Source organism: Centruroides sculpturatus, unplaced genomic scaffold (genome assembly GCF_000671375.1).
Source record: "Centruroides sculpturatus isolate CEXI.00-Female unplaced genomic scaffold, Cexi_2.0 scaffold2734, whole genome shotgun sequence".
Lineage (NCBI taxonomy): Eukaryota > Metazoa > Arthropoda > Arachnida > Scorpiones > Buthidae > Centruroides > Centruroides sculpturatus.
The window spans coordinates 1,774-11,781 of record NW_019392606.1 but is presented as its reverse complement, the minus strand read 5'-3'; the positions used below and the strand labels follow the sequence as shown (position 1 = coordinate 11,781).

At 23.2% G+C, this 10,008-nt stretch overlaps 1 protein-coding gene across 2 annotated transcripts; it reads right to left on the bottom strand.

Moving 5' to 3' along the window:
- Positions 1 to 5,089: 5,089 nt before the first annotated feature.
- Positions 5,090 to 9,735, bottom strand: LOC111617652 (organic cation transporter protein-like). Of its 2 annotated transcripts, XM_023358923.1 has the most exons (8): positions 9,632 to 9,735; positions 9,415 to 9,569; positions 8,716 to 8,884; positions 8,223 to 8,349; positions 5,926 to 6,253; positions 5,675 to 5,856; positions 5,435 to 5,607; positions 5,090 to 5,330 (listed from the first exon to the last, which is right to left on the bottom strand). In XM_023358923.1, exons 1-8 carry the CDS (start codon positions 9,733 to 9,735, stop codon positions 5,249 to 5,251), a joined length of 1,320 nt encoding a protein of 439 aa, XP_023214691.1. In that variant the 3' UTR covers positions 5,090 to 5,248. The 2 variants fall into 2 exon arrangements, with proteins under 2 accessions (XP_023214691.1, XP_023214693.1); XM_023358925.1 differs by lacking the exons at positions 9,415 to 9,569; positions 9,632 to 9,735 and adding an exon at positions 8,976 to 9,057 and having other exon boundaries at positions 5,206 to 5,330.
- Between the last annotated feature and the right edge of the window lie 273 nt (positions 9,736 to 10,008).

Below are 10,008 nucleotides of genomic sequence, written 5' to 3'. Positions count from 1 at the left end.
AAAAAAAAAAAAAAAAAAAAAAAAAAAAAAAAAAAAAAAAAAAAAAAAAAAAAAAAAAAAAAAAAAAAAAAAAAAAAAAAAAAAAAAAAAAAAAAAAAAAAAAAAAAAAAAAAAAAAAAAAAAAAAAAAAAAAAAAAAAAAAAAAAAAAAAAAAAAAAAAAAAAAAAAAAAAAAAAAAAAAAAAAAAAAAAAAAAAAAAAAAAAAAAAAAAAAAAAAAAAAAAAAAAAAAAAAAAAAAAAAAAAAAAAAAAAAAAAAAAAAAAAAAAAAAAAAAAAAAAAAAAAAAAAAAAAAAAAAAAAAAAAAAAAAAAAAAAAAAAAAAAAAAAAAAAAAAAAAAAAAAAAAAAAAAAAAAAAAAAAAAAAAAAAAAAAAAAAAAAAAAAAAAAAAAAAAAAAAAAAAAAAAAAAAAAAAAAAAAAAAAAAAAAAAAAAAAAAAAAAAAAAAAAAAAAAAAAAAAAAAAAAAAAAAAAAAAAAAAAAAAAAAAAAAAAAAAAAAAAAAAAAAAAAAAAAAAAAAAAAAAAAAAAAAAAAAAAAAAAAAAAAAAAAAAAAAAAAAAAAAAAAAAAAAAAAAAAAAAAAAAAAAAAAAAAAAAAAAAAAAAAAAAAAAAAAAAAAAAAAAAAAAAAAAAAAAAAAAAAAAAAAAAAAAAAAAAAAAAAAAAAAAAAAAAAAAAAAAAAAAAAAAAAAAAAAAAAAAAAAAAAAAAAAAAAAAAAAAAAAAAAAAAAAAAAAAAAAAAAAAAAAAAAAAAAAAAAAAAAAAAAAAAAAAAAAAAAAAAAAAAAAAAAAAAAAAAAAAAAAAAAAAAAAAAAAAAAAAAAAAAAAAAAAAAAAAAAAAAAAAAAAAAAAAAAAAAAAAAAAAAAAAAAAAAAAAAAAAAAAAAAAAAAAAAAAAAAAAAAAAAAAAAAAAAAAAAAAAAAAAAAAAAAAAAAAAAAAAAAAAAAAAAAAAAAAAAAAAAAAAAAAAAAAAAAAAAAAAAAAAAAAAAAAAAAAAAAAAAAAAAAAAAAAAAAAAAAAAAAAAAAAAAAAAAAAAAAAAAAAAAAAAAAAAAAAAAAAAAAAAAAAAAAAAAAAAAAAAAAAAAAAAAAAAAAAAAAAAAAAAAAAAAAAAAAAAAAAAAAAAAAAAAAAAAAAAAAAAAAAAAAAAAAAAAAAAAAAAAAAAAAAAAAAAAAAAAAAAAAAAAAAAAAAAAAAAAAAAAAAAAAAAAAAAAAAAAAAAAAAAAAAAAAAAAAAAAAAAAAAAAAAAAAAAAAAAAAAAAAAAAAAAAAAAAAAAAAAAAAAAAAAAAAAAAAAAAAAAAAAAAAAAAAAAAAAAAAAAAAAAAAAAAAAAAAAAAAAAAAAAAAAAAAAAAAAAAAAAAAAAAAAAAAAAAAAAAAAAAAAAAAAAAAAAAAAAAAAAAAAAAAAAAAAAAAAAAAAAAAAAAAAAAAAAAAAAAAAAAAAAAAAAAAAAAAAAAAAAAAAAAAAAAAAAAAAAAAAAAAAAAAAAAAAAAAAAAAAAAAAAAAAAAAAAAAAAAAAAAAAAAAAAAAAAAAAAAAAAAAAAAAAAAAAAAAAAAAAAAAAAAAAAAAAAAAAAAAAAAAAAAAAAAAAAAAAAAAAAAAAAAAAAAAAAAAAAAAAAAAAAAAAAAAAAAAAAAAAAAAAAAAAAAAAAAAAAAAAAAAAAAAAAAAAAAAAAAAAAAAAAAAAAAAAAAAAAAAAAAAAAAAAAAAAAAAAAAAAAAAAAAAAAAAAAAAAAAAAAAAAAAAAAAAAAAAAAAAAAAAAAAAAAAAAAAAAAAAAAAAAAAAAAAAAAAAAAAAAAAAAAAAAAAAAAAAAAAAAAAAAAAAAAAAAAAAAAAAAAAAAAAAAAAAAAAAAAAAAAAAAAAAAAAAAAAAAAAAAAAAAAAAAAAAAAAAAAAAAAAAAAAAAAAAAAAAAAAAAAAAAAAAAAAAAAAAAAAAAAAAAAAAAAAAAAAAAAAAAAAAAAAAAAAAAAAAAAAAAAAAAAAAAAAAAAAAAAAAAAAAAAAAAAAAAAAAAAAAAAAAAAAAAAAAAAAAAAAAAAAAAAAAAAAAAAAAAAAAAAAAAAAAAAAAAAAAAAAAAAAAAAAAAAAAAAAAAAAAAAAAAAAAAAAAAAAAAAAAAAAAAAAAAAAAAAAAAAAAAAAAAAAAAAAAAAAAAAAAAAAAAAAAAAAAAAAAAAAAAAAAAAAAAAAAAAAAAAAAAAAAAAAAAAAAAAAAAAAAAAAAAAAAAAAAAAAAAAAAAAAAAAAAAAAAAAAAAAAAAAAAAAAAAAAAAAAAAAAAAAAAAAAAAAAAAAAAAAAAAAAAAAAAAAAAAAAAAAAAAAAAAAAAAAAAAAAAAAAAAAAAAAAAAAAAAAAAAAAAAAAAAAAAAAAAAAAAAAAAAAAAAAAAAAAAAAAAAAAAAAAAAAAAAAAAAAAAAAAAAAAAAAAAAAAAAAAAAAAAAAAAAAAAAAAAAAAAAAAAAAAAAAAAAAAAAAAAAAAAAAAAAAAAAAAAAAAAAAAAAAAAAAAAAAAAAAAAAAAAAAAAAAAAAAAAAAAAAAAAAAAAAAAAAAAAAAAAAAAAAAAAAAAAAAAAAAAAAAAAAAAAAAAAAAAAAAAAAAAAAAAAAAAAAAAAAAAAAAAAAAAAAAAAAAAAAAAAAAAAAAAAAAAAAAAAAAAAAAAAAAAAAAAAAAAAAAAAAAAAAAAAAAAAAAAAAAAAAAAAAAAAAAAAAAAAAAAAAAAAAAAAAAAAAAAAAAAAAAAAAAAAAAAAAAAAAAAAAAAAAAAAAAAAAAAAAAAAAAAAAAAAAAAAAAAAAAAAAAAAAAAAAAAAAAAAAAAAAAAAAAAAAAAAAAAAAAAAAAAAAAAAAAAANGGACGTACTTTTCCTTTGTTTAAGGGTATTTGGGCAGTTTATTCTCTGTTATATTCTGTACAAGTAAATACTGTACAGGTACAGTACATTATTTTCTGAGGAAATACTCGTACTTATTTTTTTTAACCCCATTCCCGATAACTCGGCATTTTCACAAACTCGGCCACCCTTCGGTCCACATTAGGTCGAGTTTTCGAGGTTCTACTGTATTTTCGATATTATTCCTAATCTTTCAATAGAAAAAATTTAACAACGAGTTGCATAACTTTTTCGGCTGTTATGAGTTTTTATTTGAAAAAAAAGGTTTCATATATTATTAAGCAAAATAAATGAAATTGTGTGTGGCGCCATATATTACGAGATTTTGTTATAAAAAACTTTTTATATCTTTAATTATTATACAATGACAAAAAGATGAATTTTGAGGGTCGGGATAAGCTTTATAAAAAAAAAAAAGTATACACGTTAATAACAAATAAAATCAAATGACACTCCTGTCATATCTCGACAGGAGTGTAATTCCCTCTGTCCCTCTGTCTCCCCACCCCTCGACCTTTAACCACAAAAATTTAGTAGCATCGCTGAAAATCAATCCTTCCACAAAGGTATCGTCTTCACAAAGCTATAGCATTGATCCGCTGAATCCAGCCCAACTTGATTCTTATCCGTAAGTATTTGTAAGAATTGCTGTTTTGTACTACCTAGCCTTTAAATTTTTTTTTCGTTTTGTTTTTTTTAGTGGAATACATCAAACAGTCGATTTAGGAATCCCAAGTCTTGCGCTTCAACTTGCAAAGATTCTGAACAAAGGTGACTCGGTAAGATTTAAAGGCTCCAAATGAAGGGTTTTTCGACTCCCTCCTTCCGAATTATAGACTCCTTGTACGACCAGAAAAGTCAAACGAACCATACCTGTACATGCGATCATTCGCGAGACATTCACCTCCAAAGGTCAGTTCGGTAAATGTTTACCTAGGTAGCACCAATGGCGACGCCTCCGTTACCGGAGCTACGGTCGTTTTCAGTACTTTTTTAAAGTGAAATCGATGTTTTATTTCATATTTTTTACATAAATCACACCACCCCTATAATTGTTGACCCTTCGCGTGATATTGGTCTCTGAAGATCAGTTTTTAACACTTATTAGTCTACCCACTATCCTCTGTGCTTCGCATGTGCGCTCTGTGCTCGTACCTTGGCGCCTGGGTGGCCAAGGTGGGTGTGGGGCTAGCCTCCACACCTCCCTAAAACTATATAACGTCAAGTACTTCACGAACAGTCGAGTGGGCTATTCGAAGCCGGCATATTCATGTGGACTAAATACTGTAGTTAAACGCGATTATTCTTAGTGGAGCGACGTGATTGGCGATCTCGCGAGACCCGAATTTGGTGGGCTGTATCTCGCGAAGAGTCGCTTGTAGAGGTATGGTTCCTTTGACGTTTTGCTCCTATAGGTATGCTCTACAGCTCCGATAAGGTCCCAAACGTCTCATTCAGCCGGTGAGTCTAACTCGATCCACTGTTGTTATTACGAATTATGTATAGTTAATCAGGACATCCTGCCCCTAAGCTTTTTATATTTGGTCTTGATTTTCATGTATCTAACTCCGTCCTCTAGATTAAAGAAGGACAGACAAACGGATAGACAACAGTGGGAATTTATAGGTCTACAATTTAAATAAACAAGGAGATGCGCACCAACGTTATTAATTTAAATACATATAATATTCATATTCATCTGTATTCATATTTAAATAAATTTTATATACACATACGTATGTATTATATTTACTGTATATACTAAATAAAAAATTTTCATTAAATTAATTTCATTTTAATTTGCAACTTCTATTTTATGGCGGCGCAGAAATATATTGAACAAAGGCTCGTATTATCTACGGGGAGGCTTGATTTAAATAAAATAAAATTAAATATATATCAAATATTTTTATGGATTTTTGTACCTCTCTCAACTTATCTAGTAGGGTCTCGTGCGATGGCTTAGGTTTTGAATTTACTCGTTATCAGCACTAATAGGGGCAGCCAAATATCTATAGCACGCAGGCGGCTAACAGTCCAAAACCGGGCTTGTACAGACTTATGGAACATCTTGAATATTTTTTTCTGGGATTGTACAGGATGCAATTCACTTAATTTATTAGCGAAGTAATATTATACTTATGTTACGTGACTGGATATTCATTACGAATGGGTTGTTTCTCGAACTAGGATTGCAACAAAGGCCTGCTTTCTATTCTCAACAGAAAAACGCTTTTAAAACTTCTCTAATTTGAACAAATTGCTTAACTGTATTTTATTATTATTTGTCGAATAAGTTTATAAAATATACATATCGTTTTATCTTCGTACATATTTCTCTTTAATAAACACATAATAAAAGAAGTTATAATTCATAATTATCGACACTAACTGTTTTGGAATCTCTATGATCCGCTATTCTAGATATTTTTCCTTTCTTCTTTGGCCTAAAATAAAGAAATAAAATAATTAAAAATATCATTTATACAGTAATTCTTATAAAAAACTATGATATTCACAAATAATTAAACGAAGTTTTTAAATAACTTACTTGGTAAAAGGAAATTGACAAAACTTGGTATCTTTACCAAATGCTTCTCCTTCTTCTATTGTCTCTGGTAGATTTTCGTTCATTGTTTCGGGCAAAAATAGATTACACATTCCACCAAATATAGATAATATTCCCAATATTATGAGAGGTAAAGCTCTACCATATAAAGTTCCCTGCAATACAATACGATATTGTTTATTCTATTTATTATTCTAATTTATATTATTACGAGTTACATACCAGATAGAGAATGTGAGGTGCAATCATAGATCCTACACTTCCAATTAACGTAGCTGTAGCTAAAGCTGAAGTTCTTAAAACAGTTGGAATCAATTCGCTGCCGAAGACGTAAATTGCAGAATACGAACCGGCAATTGCAAATTTCCCGATGTTAGCCAAAATGACAATAGTCCAAGTGTAGCCTTAAAAGTAAAATAATACTTACAAAATATATAAACACAAATAATAGAGATAGGAAAAAAGAAGTTTACTTCCTGGAACGATTCCTGCACATATGCAAGATATTCCTGCCAATACCATAGAAACTAGCATTATAAATCGTCTACCATATTTTTCCATTCCCCACCATGCCGCTAGATCTCCTGGAAGTTCAACCAGACCGGAAATGGTTAATGCTAAATAATCGTTGATGTTAAACAATGTAGAACCGAAAAGAAGGCCAACATACACAGTAGCATTCACCAACCAACCAAAAGTAACTAATAAAAAATTCTTTCGTATATTAGGATACTTTATAATATGTACGAAAGTAAATTTTATATCTTTCTTGTTCTTTTGATTAGCGATCCCTTTAGATGCCTGTTAAATAATAAGTTATAATGAATTATTTGGAAATCTTTACATACGATGTTTTGTAATTAAATTCCACAGCTTTTAAAGAAAATAGCGTATTAAAATGAAAAAAATATATTTTAATACTGTTTAAACCACTTTAAAGTATCGATACCGGCCAGTATTGGCATGGGGGTATCGGAATTGGAAATCTTAACCGGCTGTCGCTGTTCAGTCTGTCACGTCGCCTTCCAGTTGTTCTTACTGCTGTAAAGGTGCTGTTTCATTATAGTAAAAACCGAGTAAGCCCAGAGTAGAAGTTAATATTTTGTTGCTTAGCCTATTCCAGGAAATTGAATTCTGGCTATCTGGTTCATAAGTCAGTGCGTTATTCAGTACTTCAGTTTACACTCGTATGATGTCTCATGTACTGTACGCAAAAGAAGCCACAGAACTACAGTCCTGCTAATGGGCTCTGTGGGTACTAATATAGATGGGTTAGGAATGGATAAGAAATCATTGATGAAGAGGTAAAAGAATGTCTTTACATGGATAGTTCTTTATTGTGTTCAGATTTTACAAATATCAGTGCAAACAAGTACTTATATAAAAATCTAGCAACAAGTTGCTTAACTTTCCCGGCAACATTTGGTTCCATCTGTTAAGATATTTTATTTTATAAACTTGTTATATTTTTAACTATTATATATAAAATGGCAAAAAGCTTAATTTTAAGGGTAGGGTGGGTTTTATAAAAAATTGTGAATTATAATAACGAGTCAAAATCGTTATTAAGATCAACGTTACTCGAGATACGACACAGGAATTCCCTTCATCTCCACACTTTCTCGATCTTTAATCACCAAAATTTAATAGCATCAATCCTTGTAATATATAAACCTCCCTGCAAAATTTCATAACTTTTCAACAGAAAGTCCAAGAGTTATTAAGCTTCAAAGTAGGTGAACAAAATCGTGTACCCCACACACACTAACATCCATACACACAGAAAAATCCCCCGAATTTTTTTACAGAATACAATTGTATATAATAACAATTTACTAACTCTAGCCCCAGTGAAAATATTAAAAAGTTACTAATAAAACAAAATAACATTATATACAGAATATCCTTCAGCTGCCAACCGAATTACCAATACATAGGTGAAACTTGAAAAACCCAAAAAAATCAAACTAAAAGAGCATTCACGTGCTATTAAATTTAATTACACTAATTCTGCTGTAGCCATACATTGCAATAGTAAAAATTGCGAGATTTCACTCAATAATCTAAAAATCTAAAAATACTCAGGCTAGAAAAAAATATTATAAAAAGGAAATTATTTGGACATTTGGAAATTACTAAATAAAAACTTTTAAAATTAACTTAAACGACGGTCTAACTATAAGTCACACCTAGAAATCACTCCTTCTTAACAGGTAGTATCTATCCACAAGTGATTCCATCCCACCCCACCTACTCCAGATGACCCCCATCTGGTGAAGCTATTCTGCCTCAAGGATGATCCGAACTCTGCCCCCCTCTACCTTATATAACGTTAAATACTTACTCTTTTGGTATTTTAAACACCACCCACCTCGTATTTTCTACCCATAACAATCTATACCATTTTATTTCCTCCAATAAAACAACTGTTCCTTGTATAATATGTTACTGAAAAAACCAATAGCTTTTAATTTTTTAAAAAGCTATTGCTGTTTACAGTATAGCAGTGGTTCTCAACCGGGGGGGGGGGTACATGTACCCCTAGAGGTACGAGCGTAAATCGAAGAGGTACTGTACTTGAGAAACAACTAATGGGCTAATGGGGTACATCAACGAAAAAGGTTGAGAATCACTGCAATATAGAAACCTCTATATCTCGAAAGCTTCTATCTCGAATTTTTTTTCCTCGTTCCCATGAGATTCGCGATAGATATACAGATAGATTCAACTGTATTATATAAAATTGAGGTTATTTTTGTTTTTCATTTACCATAAATGTTTTGAGAAAGTTCGGTGGTATTTTTTTCTTATTCACTTTTGCTATCTTTTGAACAATGACTTCTGCTTCATCAATTCGATTCTGTGCAACAAGCCATCTCGGTGATTCAGGAACAAAACTAAAAGAAGATTCAGTTAGTATTTTATAGTAAATAAGATAGAAATATTCACAAAATATATAAAAAATAGCAGGAAAGTCCAAATGAACAACCTAATTTAAAGTACGTATATGCCACACATCTAATTTATACTGGAAATAATATAACTTATATGCATACAGAGGAATAACTGAAGATGAGAATAGAAAGAAAAAAAAGCATAATTTTCGGAAATATAATTAATTAAATATCTATTGATCCTCATTGTGTGATTCTTATCTTTGATGATTACTTTTATTTCATTTGGCCTTTTCTATTATTTAATTATTGTAAAAACCTTTATGTTGTTTCCTAAAATAAAGTAAAATAAAAATAATTTCTACTTACTACCATATAACCAAGAAAATTACTAGAGGAACAGAAGTTATTAAGGATAATATAAACCAGTTTCTTGAGAGATACGCTAAAAGGCACATGAGTGCGATGACAAATGGAAACGTTGAGCATATACACATTCCAGATGTCGATCGTTTCTGTGGTTTAACCAGTTCCATAGCTAAAAATACAAAAAAAAAATGTTTCTAATGAATATAATTTCCGACAGATATTTTAATTACATTTAAAAATCAAAATACTAATTATTATACATATAGTAGGCCTATATTATATAGAGTATTCATCATAATTTTCATATACACATGATAGAACAGATATCAAGAGTTTATATTTGACTGAATCAGGATGAATTAGTTTATGTTATGTGCTTTTTAGATAAACAGTTATTCAAAGTTAGACTTTGTTAATATTCGTTTAGGCAATATCAGAATAAAAAAATTAGTGTCATTATTTAAACCACTATTTTGTAAACAGAATTTTAAAAACCAAGTGAATTACATAACCAGAGAGTAATAGTTATTGCTGTGTTATATATACAATGTTTATCTGGATTAATAGAAAAAATATTATATATATATACGCTATATGATATAATGGAAAGCTTCTTCTAAGGACAACTTGATTGAGAAACATTTATCATGATTATCACCTTCTGTAAACGTGTGACTAAAATCATATACGTATACTTACCCAAAACAAAAGGAATCTGGAAAATCACAATGCTAGTTGTGCCAATTATGGTTCTATATACAATAAATGCGATATAATTAGGTGGAAAACATGATAGAATACCTATGATGATGTATACAGACAGCAGGACATAAAAAGTTGGCTTTCTTCCATATCTATTCAAAAACGACATTTTATCCTTATGACATAAACGAAAGTAGATTTAATTTTTACTTACACATTTGCCAAATTGCCAAAAACGATACTGCCGATAATGGTACCGAAGAAAAAACTAGATTTTGCTATGGCTTGAAGCCATCTATCATCGCATACTACGTCCATCTGTAGGCAGATAAATAACAATAAAAACGGTATCCTATAAACTACGTATACCATAATTGAATGGTACCTAACTGAAATGGATGATTAAAATAATTTATTTATTATTATTTGTGTTAATAATGTAAATAAATGTAAATTCTTAACTATTCACACTATTGATAAAATAAAAATTGATGAGAATGAAAAGTTTATTAGAAAAGTAATTTCTATGCAGAAATTCAATAATTTTATTTAAAAGCGACATAAACTAATGTAATTTCTGATAAAGAGCAC